The following is a 26,011-nucleotide window of genomic DNA, read 5'->3' as shown; positions in this document are numbered from 1 at the left end:
TTGGTGTGTGAACCTCTGACATTAGGTTCAACAATAATGCAAGTCTGTGAATGCAATACACTATTTGCATTGTTTTAAAGGGTATAAAACAGGGCATAGTTTAGCTGCAGAAGTCTCACATTATCAATCACTTTAGTGGGATTGTGCTCCATTTCGTGTGTCTTGCAGAACATATGAAGTTTTCTGTAAAGTGTAGAATGTTCACTTCTCCAGATCATTCCAAATTTAATCAAAGTTAATATTTTTTTACCACACTTTGTTTAGCTGCGATTGACATAAAGAGCTTTCCAGATATGAAGTTTTTATCTTCTATTTTCTATCTGCTGTGTTTCAGAGAATGTATATTCTTCACCTCCCTGTGTCCCTGCATTTACTGGTCTACAGCTATATTAACCAGGCCAGCTCTTTATAAGGGCCACTGCAGATACCATAACATACAGTATATACTGGAGTATAAGCCGAGTTTTTCAGCCCCCAAAATATGCTGAAAAACTCTACCTCGGCTTATACTCAGGTCAAGCGCAAAAACGGTCGCCGGCGTCTAAGAATAGTCGCCGGGGTCCAAGAATAGTCTCCAAGAATATTCGCCGGCGTCCAAGAATATTCGCCGGCATCCAAGAACGAGACGCCGGCACCTCCAATGGGAGCAGAAACCCTCAATTTTTTTGATTGAAACTTACCAGAAGCTGCTGCATTTCTCACCCTCGGCTTATACTCGAGTCAATACGCTTTCCCAATTTTTGGAGGTAAAATTAGGTACCTCGCCTTATACTCGGGATGGCTTATACTCGAGTATATACGGTAGTTCTTCATTGTTGAATAGCTGCTTTTTCTCAAGAAAGCACCCACAGATGACTAAAACTTTCCCTTGCTTAGCTAGGAAAATAGACTCTTTATTCTCTATTAGTTATTAAATAGTACAACGTGCACATACTGTACTGTGCAGGACATATAGTATAGATTTTAATCATTATAGATAAGGGCAAAGTAATATACCTTTGCAAAGTTTGCACGAGGTCTAGTAACCCAAAGAAGCCATAAGCATGTAATATTTATTGGTCACCTGTTTTAAACATATGATTCCTTGCTATGAATTAGTAGACATTGTGCAAATGCTGTAATTTTATCACGTTACCCTATTACAGAGCTGTGTCATAAAAATAACATGGGACAAAGTAATACAAATCATTAAAGTAAAAAATGTATAGTGCAAACAATTTTCTACTGCATGTATTTATTAAAGGTTTTGCAAGTCGCAAACTCTTCTTCTGCCAATTTTAAAAAATGACACAAGTGCACAATTCAGGGCTGATTTGCAAACATAGGAATTAAAGTGCAGAAGTGCTGCTGCCAAGTTGGAAAATTAAATAAAAGACCTGAGTGGTTGGATCACAAGCTGTAAATTTATACACGATGGAGAGTATAGCTGGTCCTATATCTTGTCCCACTGGTGATCCGTCCTGGCACCAAATATAGTACTATAGCTTTACAAAGTTGAGAAGTGGACACTGCTGCAGATTTACTGCTAATGTGCAAATTTATTGTCCACACGACATGTTTTGGGCAGCATTTGAAAAAAGGGCATATTCTGCCTGAAACATGTCGTGTGGGCAATAAATTTGTACTTGTACAATCAGGGTCAGACTGGAGCATTGGAAGCCCACCGGGGCGGCAATAACAACTACCCTCCTAACAGTCACCAGGGGCCCCCTCCGGACATCCAAACTGTGCCCCCCCCAGAGCACCTTTGCGAACGTCGAATGCCAGCGTAATGCAGCTATTCTTTTTCTTTAGGGGGTGGCCGATCGGGGGAGCGGGTCTAGGCCCAGTCCGGCCCGTGTGCAATATAGAACTTATGATCAAGAATAAGTCCTTGTATGTTGTATAATGTGCTCCAAAATATGTGCTACATTAGCTCTTAAAATGGGCTATGCAGCATAATATTACAAAAAAATCCAAAATTGTATTTTTCATTCTGGAAAAGTTTTTCCTGTAAGTACAATGGAAAATCTGTCCCTCACAGGAGAAGAGATTGATAAAAATCGTTCGACTATTCAACCATTTCGATAGTCGAAGTACTGTCTCTTTAAGAAAAAACTTCGACCCCCTAGTTCGCCACCTAAAAGCTACCAAAGTCAATGTTAGCCTATGGTGAAGGTCCCCATAGGCTGTGCTAGCTTTGGTCGAACAAAAATCGTTCGGTCGATGGATTAAAATCCTTCGAATCGAATGATTCGAAGGATTTAATCATTCGATCGAACGAATAGCTCTAAATCCTTCGACTTCGATATTCGGAAACGAAGGATTTAACTTCGACAGTCGAATATCGAGGGTTAATTAACCCTCGATATTCGACCCTAAGTAAATTTGCCCCTTGGACTCTTCTATAAAAATGCTGAGCAGACCTGACTATCAGATACTCTTTAAATAGTGATCGAGAGCCTGAGTAATCAAGTTACCAAAGGTCGATTTATCTTTTATGCTAAAATTTTCCAGACATTTTGAATTTTTTTTAAATTTCTAAATTTTTTATACTAAGGGCCAAAAATTAAATTTGGCTGAGGTGAATACTCATAAAAATATTTTTGATATTTTTTGGAAAAAATTGATAATGAAGTCTGTGGGAAGGTTCTACAACTACATTTTTGCCTGAAACTTTTCACTCAGGGAAAAAAAAAAGGTAAAGAATGAAAAATGTAACTGTGGAAAAATCATGGAAAGCATTTTATCCCAATCGTCCAATATTTTTATTTTTAAGTGAACGTAAGAGAGTACAGCTATGGAAGTCTCCATTTACTGCTATACAGAGAGGTTAGGTTTACCAACTAGAGAATATATAGTGAATAAAGTACCCCCTCTTGTAAAATATAAGGACCGAAGGCCGAGTGTTTTTATACAGGTCATGGAACTCCGAGGTAACTTCTAATATCCTCATATTTTACAACTGGGGGTACTTTATTTATTATAATACACAAGTTTCAGTGAGTCATGTGACAGAAATGACATCAGAACTCACCGTTTATAACTGATGACATCAGAACTCACCGTTTATAAGGATATAATTGACAAGATATTCATGGCTTTTGTGTATTATAAGTATATATATATATATATATATATATATATATATATATATATATATATATATATATACAGCTATACAGCACGTGCCTGTTTTGTTTCTATCAGAAATTCTTCAGCCTTTGTTTTGAACATTCACTCTGAGAGCTCACTGTGTATCCCTGACTTTACCACTGACTGTGTGCCTGCTGTTTGCCTCTGAACTGGAATTTTGCAGTTTGTTTTTTAAGAGCTTATTTGTGAGACTTTAAGCTTATTTTCCATGTCACTTTGTATTTTTTTCCCCAAAGGTGACACCAACACAGCATATTCATGCAGCTCTGGAAGTAAGTTTAAAAATTAATAAGTATAGTCTCTGCTTTTTTTAGCAGCATAAATATATATATATTTTACTAACGTAGTGCGATTTGTGTGTACAGCGCTGTAAAATACTTTAATAGTACAGAAGGGATCAATATAGTATTTAATGATGAACTTTAATTACACTACAGTTTATACCAGTGATCCCCAACCAGTAGCTCGTGACCAACATGTCGCTCTCCGGGTCCCCAAAGAAGGGGCTTATTTTTGAATTCCAAGCTTGAAAGCAAGTTTTAATTGCATAAAAACTAATTATAATCCCAAGTAGAACCTCCACATAGGGGCTACCAAATAACCAATCATAGCCCTTATTTGGTACCCTAAGAGACTTCTTCATGCTTGTGTTGCTCCCCAACTCTTTTTACATTTGAATGTGGCTCACGGGTTAAAAAGGTTGGGGACCCCTGGTATATAAACTTAGACAACTTTGTGAATTTAAGGTGTGTTTGTAGCATAAACTAACACGTTATTTTAGATTCAGCTCACAATACAACTTGGTCCAGTACGAAGACATTGCAATAAACACGTTGTACTTTTATGGGAATATACAGTAAGTCTTGATCTGTATTATGGCTGAAGATAGGAAGTATTCTTAATCTTTTCCCAGACTATGGTTTAAATCATCACCTAAAGTAATGAAAGTATAATTCAATGCTGCACTGTTTAAAGAGTGTGTTTGCTTCAGAAACTCTACAATAGTTTATATAAACAAGCTGCTGTGTAGCCATGGGGGCAGCCATTCAAGCACAGGATACACAGTAGATACAGATAAGTACTACTATAGTTTATATAAACAAGCTGCTGTGTAGCCATGGGGGCAGCCATTCAAGCACAGGATACACAGTAGATACAGATAAGTACTACTATAGTTTATATAAACAAGCTGCTGTGTAGCCATGGGGGCAGCCATTCAAGCACAGGATACACAGTAGATAACAGATAAGTACTACTATAGTTTATATAAACAAGCTGCTGTGTAGCCATGGGGGCAGTCATTCAAGCACAGGATACACAGTAGATAACAGATAAGTACTACTATAGTTTATATAAACAAGCTGCTGTGTAGCCATGGGGGCAGCCATTCAAGCACAGGATACACAGTAGATAACAGATAAGTACTACTATAGTTTATATAAACAAGTTGCTGTGTAGCCATGGGGGCAGTCATTCAAGCACAGGATACACAGTAGATAACAGATAAGTACTACTTTAGTTTATATAAACAAGCTGCTGTGTAGCCATGGAGGCAGCCATTCAAGCACAGGATACACAGAAGATAACAGATAAGTACTACTATAGTTTATATAAACAAGCTGCTGTGTAGCCATGGGGCAGCCATTCAAGCACAGGATACACAGTAGATAACAGATAAGTACTACTATCGTTTATATAAACAAGCTGCTGTGTAGCCATGGGGACAGCCATTCAATCACAGGATACACAGTAGATAACAGATAAGTACTACTATAGTTTATATGAACAAGCTGCTGTGTAGCCATGGGGGCAGCCATTCAAGCACAGAATACACAGTAGATAACAGATAAGTACTACTATAGTTTATATAAACAAGCTGCTGTGTAGCCATGGGGGCAGCCATTCAAGCACAGGATACACAGTAGATAACAGATAAGTACTACTATAGTTTATATAAACAAGCTGCTGTGTAGCAATGGGGGCAGCCATTTAAAGCTGAAAAATGAGAAAAGGCACTGGATACACAGCAGTTAACAAACACTGTAGCATACAATGGTATTCTTCAGAAGTTATCTACTACATGTCATGTGCTTGAATGGCTGCCCCCATGTCTACACAGCAGCTAGTTTATTAAAAAAAACTATGGTAGTGTTTCTAAAGCAAACACACCAGTTTTGCCTTTGCAAGGCACCAGTACATTATATTGTCATTCCTTTAAAACACTTTAATTTTTTGGTATTACTGTTCCTTTAATGGTTTCTATGCTGCATGAACCCAAGCGGGGGGATTAATCTCATGGAACCAATGCTGGGGCCTAGGTTATCTCTCCCCTTTGAAAGCTATTGGTGAGGGGAGGACTAAGCCCTATGATTGAAACCAATGCCCAGGTCGGGAGACCTTTATTTCAGGTAATGCTCTCATGCCGGAAGGCTTTAGCATTAGATATTATGACCAGAGGTAAATAGTTAGGGACTGCCATATGGGTTTTACCTTGACTTGGTATGGTGGCTTATCAATCTTAAAATCATAATTTTGTAACTAAAAAACCCCAGTCTTTGTAAATACATGCAACTGCATAGATTACTTATATGACAGGGGACCACGGAATGTGCATTGATCAATCTCTCTTATTTTTCTCTATGTCTGTAGTTAATTTGGCCACATCAGTAGCACTTCCATTGTATTTTAGTACATTTTTATTTAGCCATGGAGTGCTCCCACAACCTTTCCTTTTTGCACTTCAGTCATTGTAAGGTTGCAGAATAACTGGACCCACTCCTAGGGGGTTATTTACTAAACTCTGAATGCAAAAATCACAAAAAATGTGTGATTTTTTTTTTTATAAAATCAGACTTTTAAAAAAATCACAAATTTTTCGGAATGTATTTAACCCTGAGGAAGGAAGTCTGAATTTGAAAATCCAGCATCTCAGACCTGTCCAGGTTGCATATAAGTCAATGGGAGAAGTCCCAATGATTTTTTGAACCCCAAAGTTTTCAGTTGAAAATCCTGAATATAATCTTGAAAATCTGATTATACCCGCAAAGCAAATTTTCAGGAAAATGTCACAATAAATTAGTGTAAAAAACCCAAGCGAATTTGATCGGAGTTTGTAGCAGAAAATATTGAGATAAATTTGGACTTTGATAAATAACCCCCTTAGTGTACCAGAGTACCAACAGATTGAAACTATATATACAATAAGATTTGTTTGTTTGCAATATTTAAGTAATACTAATGAAATAATAATCTAATATTTTAAGAACAAGAATATAATAATAAGAATGTCTTCTCATTGTACCATTAATTATGATGCATTAACTTATGGTGATAGTTAGGTATTTAACCGCACTCCACCTTGTTTCAGCAAATGATCAATAGGCACCTCTTTTGTGAATCTAGGGAATCACATATACACTGATCTTTCTTTAGTTCAGAAATTATTAAAACTGTTGACGATGCAGCAAGTTTGAAAATTGTTATTAGATAAGTTCCGTCATTAAGATAAGTTGCATTGTTTAAAGGGATACTGTCATGGGAAAATTTTTTTTTTTTCAAAATGAATCAGTTAATAGTGCTGCTCCAGCAGAATTCTGCACTGAAATCCATTTCTCAAAAGAGCAAACAGATTTTTTTATATTCAATATTGAAATCTAACATGGGGCTAGACATTTTGTCAATTTCCCAGCTGCCCCTGGTCATGTGACTTGTGCCTGCACTTTAGGAGAGAAATGCTTTCTGGCAGGCTGCTGTTTTTTCTTCTCAATGTAACTGAATGTGTCTCAGTGAGACATGGGTTTTTACTATTGAGTGTTGTCCTTAGATCTACCAGGCAGCTGTTATCTTGTGTTAGGGAGCTGCTATCTGGTTACCTTCCCATTGTTCTTTTGTTTGGCTGCTGGGGGGGGAAAAAGGGAGGGGGTGATATCACTCCAACTTGCAGTACAGCAGTAAAGAGTGATTGAAGTTTATCAGAGCACAAGTCACATGACTTTGGGCAGCTGGGAAATTGACAATATGTCTAGCCCCATGTCAGATTTCAAAATTGAATATAAAAAAATCTGTTTGCTCTTTTGAGAAATGGATTTCAGTGCAGAATTCTGCTGGAGCAGCACTATTAACTGATTCATTTTGAAAAAAAACTTTTTTTCCCATGACAGTATCCCTTTAAACAAAAGTGCAGCCATAGGTGTCTAGTTTGTCTGTCAACTGGATTTTGTTGTTGAAAGTAACAGGTTGAAGCAGTAGGTTTGAATTACGTAATGGTCGGTAGTAACTCTGCTTATTAAAGATGTAGAATAACCGTTAAAACATTAATGTATTATATTTCTTACATAGTTCTTAGGACAACATTAGGCATGTCCAGTTCACTGGCTCTTAGTAGAAAATAATGTGCATTCTAAAGCATTTCCTACATATTTGCACACCTGAGTGTAGAAAAGAATATCACAGTTTATCTAGAAGAACAAAGTTCAGCTGCAGGCCGTTTAACATTTAAAATTTCACATTACTCGTGCTCCAATAAGCCAACTCCCAGTTTCACAAAGAATATTAACATTTTCTTCAAGGGCCAATGGCTGAGATTTTAGCTACTGTTTCTTTTGTTCATAACACAGGGGCACAGCCCTCGTCAGAATAAATTAGCAGAATGTTTGAGATGAGAAAGTTTAGCAAGGAGAAAGAAACCACCACAGCAGTTTTAGATACTTTCAAATCATCAAGGATTTAGAGAGCGGAGAAGGTAACATTAGTTTATCCCACACCTCGTTTTCACTGAAGCTACCACTAAATCACAGTTGGCAAGTATTGTAGTTAACACTTGTGCCTTTCAATTTGCTTCAATCTGGTGCAAGTCCCACAGTTTCCACCTCCAACTTGTTTGCTGAAATCTCAATTGATATAGACAGCACCATTAGCGAATTTATTTAAAATGCCTTTATTGGAAAATGGGCTCTGATCCAAACACTCGGCAACGTTTCAGACTGCCATCGGTCTTTTATCAAGCCATATTGTAAAAACTCACAGGGGCTCATTTATCAACACTGGGCAAATTTGCCCAAGAGCAGTTACCTAAAGCAACCAATATGTAATTAGCTTTTTGAAGCCAGCTGCAAGTAAAACAATGAATGCAGCAATCTGATTGGTTCCCATGGGTTACTGCCCATGGGCAAATTTGCCCAGTGTTGATAAATGACCCCCACAGTTGTTTATGTAGCAATTTGGTGAAGCAGTCTCTGGAGATGTCCTGGTCTACTTCCAAAAAGTTGTGGAGAAGCATTATGTTAGAGATGTCCACTAACTGGCCAGCACACTGCCTGAGAAGCCATCTGAGTAACACTATATAGAGTATCCTCTCCAAAATGAATGGCAATATGACTATGAAGATTTTAATTCGTCCAGGTCATGGTATATCTAGTAAAAGTAATTCTAAAACAACTGGACTTGCCGTGTAATAATTGAAGACGTTTCACTACTCATCCGAGCATAAAATACAGAGCTCCACCATTGTAATTGTAGGTTGCTTTATTGTGCAAGCATCCTGTTGCAAAACACTTTGCACTTCTTGATGAGTTCTTTGAACAATATATTGTAGCAACACCTTCTGGAAAAATAATAAGCCCTGCAATATGGGATAATTCATATGAAATACTGTATATTCCACCCTTCCACTCATGGCTATAAAACAGCCCACACAAAAATAACAACAGGCACTCACAGATCCCATTTTAAAAGGGAAAAACATACTTTATTGCAGAAAAACAGAAGCCTTACACATGTAGTGCACAGATAGACAAGGCTGGGATTAACTGCATTTGTGCAAGAAATTGTTTATAAATGATGTTTAGTGATGTCACTTCAATTTTGTCACCCTGAACCTTATTACAAGATATAATATACTATGTACTTTCCTTACCGAGATAATAGTTGTCACCTTGGAGCAGAGTGCACCAAGTAGTATCGGAGCCCTAGGCTGCCTACCTGGAGCACCAGCTTCCCATTCACATGTTTATAACCCCTACTGCTGCTAATTCCCCAATCCATCCCCTGCTCCATCCCCGTTGTTTTCTATTCTATATTAAAGGGATACTGTCATGGGAAAAATCTTTTTTTCAAAATGAATCAGTTAATAGTGCTGCTCCAGCAGATTTCTGCACTGAAATCCATTTCTCAAAAGAGCAAACAGATTTTTTTATATTCAATTTTGAAATCTGACATGGGGCTAGACATATTGTCAATTTCCCAGCTGCCCCAAGTCATGTGACTTGTGCTTTGATAAACTTCAATCACTCTTTACTGATGTACTGCAAGTTGGAGTGATATCACCCCCCCTCCCTTCCCCCCCCAGCAGCCAAACAAAAGAACAATGGGAAGGTAACCAGATAACAGCTCCCTAACACAAGATAACAGCTGCCTGGTAGATCTAAGAACAACACTCAATAGTAAAAACCCATGTCTCACTGAGACACATTCAGTTACATTGAGAAGGAAAAACAGCAGCCTGCCAGAAAGCATTTCTCTCCTAAAGTGAAGGCACAAGTCACATGACTTGGGACAGCTGGGAAATTGACAAAATGTCTAGCCCCATGTCAGATTTCAAATTTGAATATAAAAAAATCTGTTTGCTCTTTTGAGAAATGGATTTCAGTGCAGAATTCTGCTGGAGTTTTCCGATGATAGGATCCCTTTAAGTTTTTTTTATATAATAGTATATATTAATTGTGTTTTTGTCAATGGTGTTCTGCTATTTTATTTATAGAAGAAGAAATTCAGTCTCGGGTAAAGGTATCGTTAATCCAGGCGTGTAATATATGATGGAACCCAGTGCTAAATCCCTATCTGTATGTGTGCCTGATTAGCTTACCAACAAGGCAAAAGAGAGAAGAAATCTTTTTATACACTAAGAGCAAGCAGCTCCACCTCTCTCTACATATCATAATGTCATTCTGGTGCCATGTACTCAGTATATTAATTTTGAGGTTATAGCTTTCGGTGCACTTGGAATGATTTACAAATGGTTTATTGTGTTGCAAAGCATAAAACATCTGTCTTTTTTTATGAGGGTTTCGCTATAATTGTTTATTGGTTTTACTTTTGAGAGGCAACTGGGAAAAACAAAGTTTAAAAACAAGATAATGTTTCTGGAACAAAAGTATAAGGGAAGAAATGAAATGGCAATTTATCTTTATTAACCCTTGCAGGATGATGCAACAACTGATGATAAATCAGTGGCAATGAGGAATTTACAGTTCTTTTCACTTAGTTACATGTTCAGTAAACTGCAGCAGTATCTTATATTAATGATCACATTGCCAATAAACCACTTCCAAATAAACAAAATATCCGTTGTTTATTTGGAAGTATAGTATAGCCAGTGCATTTGGAACTAAATAATGATATATCCGTACAAATATAGTAAATGTATAAATCCAGCTGTCTTTATAGTTTGATAAAGGATAGGGCAGGAATGACAGTTAAAGACATGTTTTATTTATTACTGTATCTATATAGTGCCAAAATGTTTAGGCAGTGCTTTACAGAGATTACTCGCAGCACCCCAAATAGTTATCTGGTCATCAGACCATGACATTGACTGGATATCCAGTCTGTGCCTGTCTCCTACAACTTGAGCAAGAAGGAATGGATAGAACTTGCGGCAAAACTATAATTTAGGTTCCTAACTTGATTGATTGTTATTTTGATAACCGTATATAGAAATTGAGCAGGCACTTCTAGGAACCAATCTTCCAGGCAGACTTTTCAATTAAAAAAAGTATTTATTTATTGAAGAGCATTGAAGAGCACTAGGACACAGCCTAACGCGTTTCGTTTCAACAGGATACTTAATCATAGGCTATGATTAAGTACCCTGTTGATACAAAACGCGTTAGGTTGTGTCCTAGTGCTCTTCAATAAATAAATACTTTTTAATTGAAAAGTCTGCCTGGAAGATTGGTTCCTAGAAGTGCCTGCTCAATTTCTATATACGGTTATCTGCTCCCTCAGCTGAAGGTTCAGGGCGATGCACCTGGACCCCTTCCTTAAACTGGTGAGTGTTTCACTTTGAGACCTAAAAAGATTTACTGCATCTACCCATCAGTGTATGATTATAATTATTGGTATTTCGGGCTCCAGCTGTGATTGTGCCAAAGGGAGAAATGTATTTTATTTGGCTTATCAGTGCTTTAAGAAACCCTTTTTCTCCAAGATGAATCTTGATGGCATCCGCATATCAAATCAGTGATGGAAGGGCATCCCTTAGCTCCTAATTCTGTCACTTCATCATATACTTGTATGCACTCCACCTACCTAGATGGAGGCCTGCATATGTTGGTCCATATACAATGCTCCCATTGCATTCATTTATAAAACGCATTTGTCATCAAACACAAACTTCTAGCAGCACAAGAACTAACTCCATGTGTGGCTGATACCTTCTCCCCCTTAATTCTAAATACAATCTGCATGTCTAAACACCAATTTTGGATTGAGGAGTACACGCCAACCAGTAGTACATTTGACCCAACCTGGATCCTTTCAAGGCTATTGATAACGTCAGGCTCCAGGAAAAAGTTGTAACTAGGCCCGTAATTGATGCACATTGGCCATTTCCATTTATTGTTATGCGCCCTTGGAGAACACTACTTATATATGCATTCAAATTAATAAATGAATAACTATTGAACATTTGAATTATGTGTTGACAGTCTATCTGTTATGAGATATGCTATCAAATGTTGCAATAATCGATTCTTTTGAGCGCTAAAAAAAGAATTTTAGATACTATATATATATGCATTTTGTTTTTCAACAAGAAACAAAACTTTGGAGCATTCTCATTACACCATATTTTTTCTTCCATAGGGCATGAGCAGCCTCTTCAGCTCTCTTAAAGTAGTACGCCTCTTAAGACTGGGTCGGGTGGCCAGGAAGTTGGATCATTATCTGGAATATGGAGCTGCTGTTTTGGTTCTTCTAGTGTGTGTGTTTGGTCTTGTAGCCCATTGGTTGGCCTGCATATGGTACAGCATTGGAGACTATGAAGTCATTGATGAAGTGACAAATACAATCAAGAAAGACAGTTGGCTGTATCAGCTGGGACAAAGCATTGGCACTCCCTATCGGTATAATGCCAGTGGCTCAGGGCTGTGGGAAGGAGGACCCAGCAAAGACTCCTTGTATATATCCTCCCTCTATTTTACCATGACAAGCCTTACAACAATTGGATTTGGAAACATAGCTCCAACCACAGATGGAGAGAAGATATTCTCTGTTGCAATGATGATGGTTGGCTGTAAGTAATCTTTTCCTTTTTTTTTACCATACAGGACGTGGGGAATTAGTTGTTATAGAAAATCAAACATTTTTAAGCCACTTTACTATAGTTTTCTGCATAGAGCAGAGTTTGAAAACTGTATTCATGTGAATGGTCACTGCTATTTAAATTGTTTTGGCTAGGGATAAGGAGAACAGAGAAGGGTGCAACCGGTTGGGCAGTGTGTAGCCATGTGGGCAGCCATTCAAGCTAAAAAAAAGGAGACAAGGCACAAGCTACTTAGCACATAACAGATAAGCCCTGTAAGTGAATACAATGGGATTCTACAGAGTGCATCTGTTATCTGCTATGTAACCTGTGCTTTGAATGGCTGCCCCCATGGCTAAACAGCAGCTTGTTTATATAAACTATAGTAGTACTTATCTGTTATCTACTGTGTATCCTGTGCTTGAATGGCTGCCCCCATGGCTACACAGCAGCTTGTTTATATAAACTATAGTAGTACTTATCTGTTATCTACTGTGTATCCTGTACTTGAATGGCTGCCCCCATGGCTAAACAGCAGCTTGTTTATATAAACTATAGTTGTGTTTCTGAACACACCACTTGTACCAGTGCAGGGAATTACTACCATTATATTTTATTTACTTCAAAAGAATTTAATTCCTGTTGTTACTATACTCCATGCCCAGTGTACAGCGTTCTCTAGTGAAATATCATTCTATCTTCGATACTTGACGTGCAATTTTAAATGGCATTTTAAAGGGGTTGTTCACCTTGGAAATCATTTTTATTAGTGTTTTTTTTGTTTTTTCATTTACTTATTTTTGTCGTTTTTTTGTTTATTTAGCTTTTGGTTTAGCAGCTCTCCAGTTTCGAATTTCAGCAGCTATTGTGCACCTTCTTAACCTTAGCAAACAGGCAGCAGTTTGAATGAGAGACTGGAATAAGAACAGAAGAGGGACTGAATAGAAAGTAATAACAAGTAACAATATTAATAAAATTGTAAGCTCACAGATCAATAGATTTTTGGCTGCTGGGGCCATTGACCCCCTTTTGAAAGCTGGAAATAATTAATAAAAAAAAAAAAAAAAAAGAAATCATGAAGACCACCTGAAGAATGGCTAAGAAAAGTCCGTTGCTAGGTAAGTGAGTTTCTAGAAATAGAAAAAATACACCCGGGTTAAAGGTATACAGCATGTGTGCGAATAACCACTTTGAGGATCACGTCTAAGATTGTCAAACAAAAAATTTAAATGCTTAAAAGGAAAACAGAGACTGTAGAGTTTGGGTCCATGCTTTTCTTACAGTATCTTGTCAAGGCAATGGCTCCCTTTATTCTTTTATTGTTATGTTATGTTCTGTGTTCCTGCTTCGTTCCACTTTTTTGATTCCCAGTGCACAATCGATTTCCCTGCTTAATCGATTTCTGTTTTATCTGTAAAAGGATGAAACATGGAGTAGCTTTAGTTTTCCTGTTCGGCCTGTTTATCTCAAGAAATAACAAACATACATTTTTTTTTATTAAGACAACATGCAGACACTGTGTTCATACAATAACTGTTCATTGCACTGATGCTAATCAGGGTGGTTTGCATTTGCTATACTGTACTAATAAATATTTATGTATTTCATGACAATGCAAAGGGCATATTTAGAATTGTAAACCAGAGCCTGACACAATTCTTCTCCTGAGGGAGATTCCACAGCTCTCGTTCCCTTTATATGGATTTTCACTTTCTGATACAAATATGCCATGGAAGGAGTTTATTTCTGGTGCCATAACTTTTTCTGATGAGAGGTAACCCCAAGAAATCAAGGAGAAAGTGTTTTTCTGACTTTACGTCGCATTCCAGTTTTTTATGTTGGGATTTGTTAAGTCTTCAAGCAAAATGCTATTGTTATTTAATCGCTAAAAGACCTTTTTCATTGTTTTGACAAAATATATTCCTAAATAATATAAAACTATAAATGTCTAAATAGAAGGATTTTTTTTTACTTCTGAGTTGGTTACTTGACTATGTACAGCAATTTCATGTCTGTACCAATGGTGGCAGGAACTAGCTTTTGCCAGCAGTATATATTCTAAGGTTGGTGGCTTGTAAAGGATTAAGGTTTTTAATATTGTTCCACTCTATGCTAAATCCATGCCTCCCAACATTTTGGAAATTAAAAGAGGGATAAAAAAGGTGCCGACCGTAGCGCGGCAAAAGGTTTTTGACCAGTCCCCATTTTTGTGACCACACCCCCTAATCTGGCAGGTTATGAAAGTTTGACCAGCGGCGGCGAAAAATGCTCAAATTCACCTCAAATTTGCGCCAAGCGAATACATTCGCCCATCAATAGTTCTCAGGACCGCCATCAGAAATCACAGGGCCCCATACGACAACATCTCCTGGGCCGCGCCCACTGCAAGCCCCATCTACAGGTCCGCCCTCCCCACCCCACAGTTCTGCCCCCCACCACACAGTAAAAAAAACAAAAAAATATTGGTGGCTAGGGTGTTAATGTTAATAAAAAAATAAAAAGATATTGGTGGTCAGGGCCCCCCATAAAAAATATAGGTGGCTAGGACCCCACATGAGAAAAAAAATTGGTGGGCAGGCCCCCCCCACATTATAAGAAAATTGGTGGCCAGGCCCCCTTAAACGTCCAAGCCTTCCCGAAGTCAGCAGCTCTCAGAAAGATGGGGGGCCCGCCTAATCAAGTAAGTGTGGCGTGGCCGGGGCCCCCTTACCCTCGGGGCCCCATACAACTCTCCCCCCTGTCCCCCCCTGATGGCTGCCCTGCTAGTTCTTATACCATCGGACTTTAATGAATCCAGAAAAAAAATGTTTTTTTCTCTAAAGATGCAAAAAATAGGATTTTTTCTGATTTCGGGTATTTGGAGCTTAATAAATAACCTCCTAAGAGTACAGTTCTACCAGGTCTTTACCAGCCAGAAGGCATTGATATAAACTCGTTTCCATGGAGGGCTGACAATTGTGTCTATTATTGGAATGCTGACCCAAGCTTTCTGCTTTAAAATGCTGAGCGTGTCACAATTCAGGACGCTTGAAGCTCTTCAGTCACACTGATGTGACGGAGCCCTAAGGGTCTAGAGAGATTTTTCACTGTGTTAATGTTAGGAAAAGTCACATTTCTTTCTTTTTTGGAAGAGCACTGACTTAAGGTCCCCATAGATGCAAAGATCTTTCGTTGGTGAACGACCGATTTTAGCGAAATCCGACCAATCCGTCAAATTATCGTGAAGTTAGTGAGAATTGAACGATCGTACATCTTACGAGTTTTTGTCCGAGATCTGTCAGAAAATTGATCGGCCAGGTTAAAAAAATGTTATCGGTCCCAGTGCAATGTATCTTATGTTTGCAGGGCCAAGCAGGCAGCTACTCTCCGTTTTCCTGGCAATATCACCTGAAATGGTCGTTTCGAGATAATCGTGGTCTCACGATAATGAAAAGATCTTTTAAAAGATCTTTACATCTATGGCCAGCTTTATACATATGTTTATATAAAACATGTATCTAAATAAACACTTGCAGATAAAGGGTTGTCCATACCTCCCAACTGTCCCTTTTTCGGAGGGACAGTCCCTCTTTTGACAGCTCAACCTGCAGTCCCTCATTTGTACTGGAAAGTCCCTCTATTCTCTGCACTGAACAACCAGAAAAAGAGACAAAGTTTCTAACTTAATTGGCTTTTGGCAGAGAGGCCAGAAAAGCTAACAGGTGCAAATAAGATACTTTGTAACAAATTTGAGACACAAAAAAACAGTTTAGATAAGGAGAAATATTTTCAAACTTTCATAACCTGCCACATTTTGTAAAACTTACATGGTAATTAGGGGGTTTGGCCACAAAAATGGGTGTGGTTAAAAAACAATTGCCGCGCTACATGCGGAAAATTATTTAAGGTATTAAATTAAATTAAGGTATGGGTTGTCTAAAGGATGTAGTGTAATTAAATACGTACTATGCGGTTCCTTTTATAAAATGATGTATTATTTATTGATTTCATTCATGACGTATTCATTGATTTATATACAAAAGAATTTGTCTTCATAGAACAGAACAAACTGTGCTTTACAGATATGGGACCTATTGGCCAAACATTATCTAGAAAACCCCAAAATATGGCAATGCCATTCTGATAATATCACGAGAAACACTTCATTTTCAACTGATTAGTTTTTTGCTTTATAATAATAACCCAGTACTTTGTGCATAATGTTAAGTGAGCATATATCTTAAGGTGGCCATACACGGGCCGATAAAAGCTGCTGACAGACCAAGTCGGCAGCTTATTGGCCCGTTAATGGGGCCTCCCGACGGGCTTCCCTGATCGAGATCTGGCCGAAAGTCGGCCAGATCTCGATCGGATGGGACAAAAAATCCCGTCGGATCGCGGCCGGATCTGTTCGTTGATGCGGTCCCGCAATCCGCCCGCCGGTTCCCAATCGTTAGGATCCGATCGTTGGGCCCTAGGGCCCATGATCAGATCAGCCCGATATTGCCCATCTCAAGGTGGGCATATCGCAGAGAGATCCGCTTGTTTTGCGACATTGCCAAACGAGCGGATCTCTCCGTGTATGACCATCTTTAGTTCATGGCAAATCAATCCTTATGGTTTCACTGATGTTTAAATGCTTTTTGGTTTAGTCTCAGGCTAACAGCATCACACAAAGAACTGTATCCTCCACAACCTATGCCAAACTATATCCAATTTGGGGTCATTTACTATGAATATACAATTTTTTCTGCACACCACTTACTTTTAGTGATGGGCGAATTTATTCGCCAGGTGTAAATTCGCGGCGAATTTGCGCGATTCGCCGCCAGCGAATATATTCGCGGAACACCTGCGAAAATTCGCGGCAAAAATTCGCCGGCGTCAAAAAAAAAATTTCGAAAAAAAATTAGCAAATTTTTCGGCGAAACGGCGCAAATTCACCCATCATTACTTACTTTATTCTGGTGCATTCAACTCCTCAGGCTACTTCCCAGCCAGTCATCACATTCGAATTCCCAAAAGGAGGAAGCACACTAAGGGGGCTATTCAATAAACTCCAAATGCAAAAAAAAAAAAATTTTTTTTATAATTTTTTTTCTTAAAATCACTAATTTTAATGGAATTTATTAAACCCTGAGGATGAAAAAGTCAGAATCAGAAAAACTGGCATCTCAGACCTGTCGAGGTTGCATATAAGTCAATGAGAGAAGTCCCAATGATTTTTTGATGTGCTGGGTTCCGTGCAATACCCCGAAGTATTCGGAGTTTTCGGGTGAAAATGAGGGGAAAAATCGTGAAAATCGGATGAAAAAAATCCCCAAAAAAAGCGAAAATCAAATTTTTTTTCCCACAAAGCAAATTTTCGAGAAAATGTAATAATAAATAAGCGTTAAAAACCCAAGCGGATTTGATCGGAGTTTGTAGCAGAAAATATTGAGATAAATCGGACTTTGATAAATAACCCCCTAATGCCTTCGGCAATGCCATTAAATTATTTATTCAGCAGAATGTGGCACAAGCGTTCGGAGGTCAACCCCTTCCTCAGGTGCAATGATTTAAAGGCATTGTCCAAGGTATTAGTGTGCTTCCTCCCTTTGGGAATTCAAATGTAATTTACTATGACCCACAGGCAAGTGCTGTAGCTAAAATTCACTGCTTAGCCCTTATTGAAAAAGCAAATGCAGGCACTGCTTTATTTATGAGGCACACGCAGGTCTCTGCGCTATGTTTTACCATGTAGTACCAGAGACCTGTTCCAATTAAAAAAAAATGTAGGGTGCAAAATGCACGGCAGTTTGTGCCTGTGTTTTTGGACTTTGCATTGTGCCCTGCACTTTGTAAATTGCTTTTTAATAAAACACTTTTTTAAGTAATTAATGTCTAGTTTTTGTTATATATTTGTTCAGCGTTGGACTAGCGCATTTGGGGCCCACCAGGTTCCAAACCTCGGGGGCCCCGTGCGCATGCCCAAAAACTGGCGTGGCGCGCGTATACAAGATCACTGGGCCACTGCGTGCATGCGTGAACATCAGCACACGCGCGAACATCATTGCCTGATTGGGGCGCGGGTCTGGGCCAGCGAGGTTTTTTCCCGGTGTCCCGCCGGCCCAGTCCGACCCTCTATTTGTTGGATCAGTAAACACTGAGGGGCATATTTATTATGCTGTATTAAAACAATGGGATAATACACAACATATCGCCAGGCTCCTCTGTGTAAAACCCGGCGTCAATTTTTTCTTAGAGTGACTTCCTATGTAAAATAACAGAGGCAAATCTGGCATAAAATAAATACACCTTGATAAATTCACCATTTATTTTACTACATACAGTAAATAAATAAAATAAACATATACATATTGCAGATTACTGTGAGCACTGCTGTCATGTCATGCATTTTGTTCTCGTACCTCTTACTTTTGTTGTCTGTAGACTTCTCTGCATTTAAAACTCAAGACACAATATTTTTAATATAGGCAAGTACATATTGTTCTAGCTCTAATGCAAATCTCAGTGTCTTCTTCTGTGTTCTCCCTGAAGCATAAATAAATGCTGCGACTTCATCCGGCATTTCCATTACTTACCTTATTTCTGTTGCATCCGACGTGACGCCTGCGTTTTTGCACAGCGCGTCGGATTGCGCGGAAATCGTCCGTGAAGTCCTACCCATAGGGGACGGGATTGCTTTCTAAAGACTGACAGATTTCAGCAGGGCTCTTGGCTTTCCATGCCTTTTTGCATCTCCTTTTCTTCGTGTGTTCAATACTTATTCCCTGTGTCATTCCACTTTATAACACATAGTTTAATTTATGGACTTATTTGTTTTGAGTTCTTTGTATGTGTGGATTTCCGACATCTGGGGGCACATTTACTAAGGGTCGAATATCGAGGGTTAATAAATTCGAAAGATTTTGCGCAAATCCTATGATCGATCGATCAAAGTAAAAATCGAACAATTCAAAGGATTTTAATCGATCGAACAAAGGATTTTTCTTCTTTAAAAAAAACGTGATGGAGAAGGTCCCCATAGGCTACCATTGTACCTCGGTAGGTTTAAACTGCCGAAGAAGGTAGTCGAAGTTTTTTTGAAAGATACATCGACTTCGACTATTGAATGGGCGAATAGTCGAATGATTTTTACTTCGAGTCGAAGTCGAAGGTCGTAGTAGCCTATTCGATGGTCGAAATACCCAAAAAAAAAACCTTAGAAATTCGAAGTTTTTTTCATTCGAATCCTTCACTCGAGCTTAGTAAATGTGCTCCCTGGTGTAAATTTCATGTCAATAGTCCCATTAGAAATATATTTACTGAGAAAAACATTGACATGTTCAATACTTATTTTCCCCACTGTATCTGACTCGTAAAACACTCTTATCCTAAAAATAAATGTAGATTTGTTGCCATAAAGCACGACAGTAACATGAATTTACTGGTAAATACTACAGTTAAAAATAGTCAAACATAATCACAATAAAGCATCTTTTCTACCCAAGTTGCACTACTTTATATATAAGAAAGTACAGGTATGGGACCTGTTATCCAGAATGCTCGGGACCTGGGGTTTGCCGGATAATGGGTCTTTCCATAATTTGGGTCTTCATACCTTAAGTCTGCTAGAAATTCATTTAAACATTAAATAAACCCAATAGGCTGGTTTTGCCTCCAATAAGGATTAATTATATCATAGTTGGGAACAGAGAAAAAGGAAATCATTTTTAAAAATTTGGATTATTTGGATAAAATGGAGTCTATGGGAGACAGCCATTCCATAATTCGGAGCTTTACAGATAACGGGTTTCCGGATAAGGGATCCTATACCTGTACATTATTTTATTGTCATCACAGTAGCCCTCTAAAGCAGTAGCAAAAAAACATCCAAATAAATGATGGAATAATGAACGGAGTCAATTGTAGTGTGGAATGCAAAAGTAACCCTTTTCTGAACAGAGAGATTTTGTGTAGTTTTATCTAATCGTATTGATTTCATTGTAGGTAAATATATAGCTATTAACTTAAGTGTGAAGAATTTAAAAAAAAAATATATATTCCAAAGGAAATCCGTATCACGTTTTAACACTCCACGCTACACAAACGTGTGTCTAGAATTTCCTACAGTTGTTGAATTGTGTCCAAACTCCGTATTAACCATCTGTCGGAGAGGCTACACAGCCATCTGTCAGCGGCACGATAAGGACTGACTTAGTATTAACTACATCTCACTGAAAAACACTAAATTGATATGGTATAATTTTTATAGGAACTTGATGTTCATTTTTTTGCGGTTAATTAAATAACATTGGGATTCTCATCCGCCTAGACTAATATTCTTGCGTTGCTTCCATGAGCAATATGTAGCAGTTCTTGGCTCCAGTTGCTAGTGTTCAGATTGAAGGATTATCTACATGACTTCAGTGTATTGGAATCTACCCTGTAAGTGTAATTTAGCTCTAATGTGACCGCCTAAGTCAGGGATCCCCAACCTTTACAACCCATGAGCGACATTCAGAAGTAAAAGGAGTTGGGGAGCAACACTAGCATGAAAAATGTTACTGGGGTGCCAAATAAGTGCTGTGATTGGCCATTTAGTAGCCCCTATGTGGATTGTCAACCTACATTGAGGCTCTGTTTGGCAGTGCAACTGGTTTTTATACCAAAACTTGCCTCCAAGCCTGGAATTAAAAAATAATCACCTGCTTTGAGGCCACTGAGAGCAACATCCAAGGGGTTGGAGAGCAACATGTTGCTCACGAGCTACTGGTTGGGGGATCACTGGCCTAAGTGCTCCCAAAGGCTGTAAATCAGGTAACAAATCAACATGATTCACCGAGTGCCATTCTTCCAAAAGACAAACTTATTACAACCATTCTGGCTCTTTCACAGACAGTGCCTCTATGAAACTTTGCTATAGACACATGGGGCAGATTTACTGAAGGGCGAATTGACTAACGCTGGCGAAGATTCACCAGTGTTACCATTTTCAAGGAGTTCACCAATTTACTAACGGGTGCAGGCGTCACTTCGCTAGCGAAAGAGACAGATGCTAGCGGTGATTCAAACTCTATCGCCAGGCTAATTTTCACTCTGGTGAATGGACGTTACTCCGCAAATTCTCTAAGATGCGGATTTTACTGAACGTTCGCCAGACTTGCCTTCACCAGCTCAGACCAGTAGAAGTGCATTGGAGTGCGTAGATCTTCTTCAATCTTCTGTTACTTACATCATAATATTTCCAAAAAAAGTCCAAAAAACGTTGGCGTCTTTTCCTTTTTTCAGAGTGATAGCCTGCAAAAGTCCTTAAAAATTGTTTTGGGAAACCAGGTTCCCCCATACATTTTCTAACACATGGCACATAAACTATACAGTGGGCTCATGTGTAGGGCAATATAACAACTCTATGTTTTTTTATTAAGGTTCCCTGGACTTGTGTAATGTAATGTATTTGCTGCAACATATAAATCCATTCAACTTTATAATTTCCTGCCATATGCAAATTAGTCTGAGCGAAGACCTCTAACGAAGTTGCGCTAGGCAGAATTGATCACTTTGATTTGCTTGCATTGCCTAAGTAACGATAGCGAAAATTCGCCAGCGTTCGGCACCCTGGATGCAACTTGACATTCTAGTAAATTAACGTTTTCTGAGCGACTTTTCATCTGGCGAAGTGCTGCGATGGCTGCAAAGAATTTTCGCCGCTTAGTAAATTTATCCCATGGTCCCTATATCAAGCAGCCATCATTACATAGTTCTTAATACCTGCAAGTTGATTCCCTACTGCAGATGTTGGCTCTCCTAGCCAGACTAGTAGGTATATGACCCCTGTGAACGCAGAGGGCAACAATAAAGATAATGGTCCTCAGACCATGTACACCATAGAATATATTATTATTCTGTTTGAACATATAGTGGTGGGAATTGCTATCCCTCAGCTCTGTCCAGTTGTATTTTTATGCACTTATTATTACTATAATACTTATTATAGCTTACTGTAATTGCAGTAGGGTTTAATGTTTGTGTTCTTTGTAGACTAAGCTGTCAAGAGACAGAGGTTTGTGTTGTAAGGCAAGCATTAGAAGTAGATGTATATTGAGGAACCTGAACCTTTTGTTTTAGTTGTGCAAATTTGATAGGAAATTGTCTACACTTATTCCGCATACAGCTTTGCAGATGGTGGCCACACTTGAGGCAATCTCTAGAACCCTACTCATACTTATTAGCTTTAGTATTGTTAACATGGTCGGGCTTGGGGATGAATACCATGCTATTCACCACTTCTCCCCTTACTCTGGGTAGTAAGAAGGGAAATTTAAAGTTAGAAAAACTGGAAGAGCTAGTGACTGCATTCTCAAGGTAGGAAGAAAAGTGGCTGTTAAAGGGATTTGCTGATAACCACAACCAGACAGGTTACTGGTGACCCCTTAAATCAAATATCTGCCATTGAGATCTCACAATGATAAAAAAAGATTTTTGCAGAAGCAGTTGTGTGGAGTGTGCCTTCATCCCTATCTTGGAGTTATTCCAAAATCAATATCTTTTAAAGAGTGTTAGGGACAGATTAAGGAACATTTTAACTGGAGAATATTGAAGGATTCTCAGCAGTTTGAAGTTATTAACATTTCCTGGACAATCATGTACCTGTAACACAACAGCATCTACTCTTCATTTTGTATATATTAGTTTCACAGGTTTCAAACAGCATTTCCATAATCAATAATCCCTGCTGTTAGACTGGCTCTGTAAGGTGTTGTTGGTAGGAGGTTTGGCATAGGATGGTGCCAGAAAACGTAGGCACTTGAAGCTGGTGAAATTCCTCTTGGTGAAAATTCCTTCTTGTGGTCATGGTAAATTGGTGAATATTCACTGGAGAAATTTCACCTGGTTAGAAAAATGTTCACAAATGCAAATGGAATGTGAAATCAATTCACCAAAGCTTATTGTAGAGTCCTGCAGCGGGTCGGTACCCGCGGGTTGCCCACAAAAACCTGCGGTACCCTGCGGGTTGCAGATAGAAGTTTCAGGAGCAGGTATAGACGCAGTTCTTTGGGTTTACGGGTCGGGTCGTGGGTCTTCTCTATAGTGAGTTTTATGCCTTTTTTTCTGATCACGCCCACTTCTAATGATGTCACTTCCAGTTTACAATGACAGCAAAGTAATTTGGTGCTTGGTTGTGGCATATTTTCATTTTTGTTGAAAAAACTCCAAATTCTAAGTTTTGCCCTTAAAAGGAGAATTCCCTCTTGGACTGGTCACTTGTGTACAAATGCTACCACTAAATATAACATCTGAGAAGCAATTTCCAATAAAGCATCTCAGAGGACCAAATTAAGTTCTAGCAATAAAGCTGTTTGCTTTAAAAAAAAATGATTGGACATTTGTGGTGTGCGGAACCCTTTCCTCCAACATTACACTGAGGTTCCCCCTGGTCATAGTTGTATGTAATGAATGCCACAATGAGTAGAGGCAATTTCCAGAAAAGTGTTATGGCCCCTTCCTTCAAAATATTCGAATTTTTTTTCTTTTGTCTGTGGTTAGTTTTGAGATTCTAAAAAAAAAACCTATTTTTACACTTAATTACTTGGATTCGGTAACAAGGCTGATTTTGAGAAGCCTTTTTAATAAAGTAGATAGGTTAGCAGCAGAGAGATGGATGTCAGAGGAATATAGGGATGTGCTAATTGGACAGAGAAGAGTTCTTGGCAGATCTCCAGGCAAACATTTGAAAGGCTCAACAGGATTTAGACTTTGATCTCTGTGAAAATCCAGTACATATAAAGCATCTCCTTGTTCAGGTTCTGAGATTCAACCATTATTCAGCAAGTGTTATAGATACATTCATTCATACTGTGTGCAACTCTACTAAACACATGTACATTGCCTTTCCAAGCAGCAAAGAGCATCTACTGTATAAACAGGTATGGAACCTTTTACCCTGGGATTTTCCCGATAATTGATTTTTCCATAATTTGGATCTTCATAGAAGTCTACTAGAAACTCATGAAAACATTAAATAACCCCAACAGGCTGGTTTTACTTCCAATAAGGATTAAATATATCTTTGTTTGGATCAAGTACAAGGTTCTGTTTTATTATTAGAGAAATAGGAAACCATTTTTAAAAAATTGGTTAATTTGGATAAAATGGAGTCTATGGGAGACAACTTTTCCATAATTTGGAGCTTTCTGGATAACGGATCCCATATCTGTACTGTATATTGTCCAGCAATAGGCAGTCCATATTGATCCAAATTAAGGAGAACTGCACAAATGTAGTCTGATGACTTTCACAGCTTATGGCGCCTACAGTTGGATGTGGGAGATGGAGAGGAGGGCGGATTCACTTTATATCAGGTATAAGACCCACCTACTGAAGTGTATTAAGGTTCAGCAATTTGGCAATTTTAATTATTCCATCACAATGAAGATGTTGGAATGACAAGTGGGACCTTGATCCATTGTGAAGTGATGTCTCTTTGCTGTCCAGAGCACCTGTGTGACATCCACTATCATGAGCAAAGGTACTTCAAGTCCCCCTTTTTCCATTAACCCAACTAAATGAGCTCATGTCAAAATGGGAGTTTTTTTTTTTAGTTATGGGTTGAATTCTCCTTTAATACCCCAGGTAAACACCCTTCTTGCAAAGTATGGTCCTCTTCCCTTGCTTTCTATGGCGGAGATACACATACGCTATCTTACTTCAACCCTAAGGGGGTTATTTATCAAAGGCCGAATATTTTCTGCTACAAACTCCGATCAAATCCGCTCTGGTTTTTTACGCTTATTTACTATTACATTTTCCCAAAAATTTGCTTTGCGGGTAAAAATCTGATTTTCGTGATTTTATTTTTTCATCCAATTTTATCGAATTTCACGATCTTTTCGGAATTTCAACTCCGACAACTTAGGGATATTGCACAAAACCCAGCGCACATCAAAAAATCATTGGGACTTCTCCCATTGACTTATATGCAACCTCAACAAGTCTGAGATGACGGATTTTCAGATTCAGACTTTTCCATCCTCAGGGTTTAATAAATTCCGAAAAATTTGTGATTTTTTAAAAGTCTGATTTTATAACAAAACAATCATGAATTTTTCAGGATTTTCGCATTCTGAGTTTAGTAAATAACCCCCTAAGTATTCAACTTATTTTCTCCTAACGTTCACTGGTGCATTAGTTGCCACTCTATGGGGCAAATTCACTAAAGTGCGAAGCGCCTAACGCTAGCGAATATTCTCCAGCGTGACGTCATTTCATTACTTCGCCGATTTACTAACGGGTGCTGGCGTAAATTCGCTAGCGAAGTGGACCTACTCTAGCGCTACTTCGCACCCTTACGCCAGGCGACATTGCGCTATGGTGAAGGGACGTAACTACGCTAATTCACTAACTTGCGCATTTTACTGAACGTTACCTCTTGCGCCAGATCTGCCTTCGCCACCTCAGACCAAGCGAAGTGCAATAGAGTAGATAAGGATTGCTTTAAAAAAAAATTGAAATTTTTTTCTAAGTCCCAAAAAACGCTGGCGTCTTTTCCTTTTTTAAGGGTGATAGGCTGAAAAAGATAATACATTTTTTTGGGGGTACCCTTCTTCCCCCCTA

General features: G+C 38.6%; 1 protein-coding gene across 2 annotated transcripts in view; it reads left to right on the top strand.

Annotated features, from left to right (window-relative positions):
• Positions 1-26,011, top strand: part of kcnh5.S (potassium voltage-gated channel subfamily H member 5 S homeolog) — a 154,299-nt gene that overhangs the window by 61,567 nt on the left and 66,721 nt on the right. For both annotated transcript variants that reach the window (XM_018232289.2, XM_018232286.2), the window contains one exon: positions 11,998-12,427. In XM_018232289.2, coding sequence (XP_018087778.1) covers positions 11,998-12,427 — 430 coding nt within the window. The remainder of the gene's footprint in view (positions 1-11,997; positions 12,428-26,011) is intronic.

The sequence above is a fragment of the Xenopus laevis genome, chromosome 8S, assembly GCF_017654675.1.
Source record: "Xenopus laevis strain J_2021 chromosome 8S, Xenopus_laevis_v10.1, whole genome shotgun sequence".
Taxonomy (NCBI): Eukaryota; Metazoa; Chordata; class Amphibia; order Anura; family Pipidae; genus Xenopus; species Xenopus laevis.
This window is presented reverse-complemented; position numbering and strand designations above follow the sequence as displayed.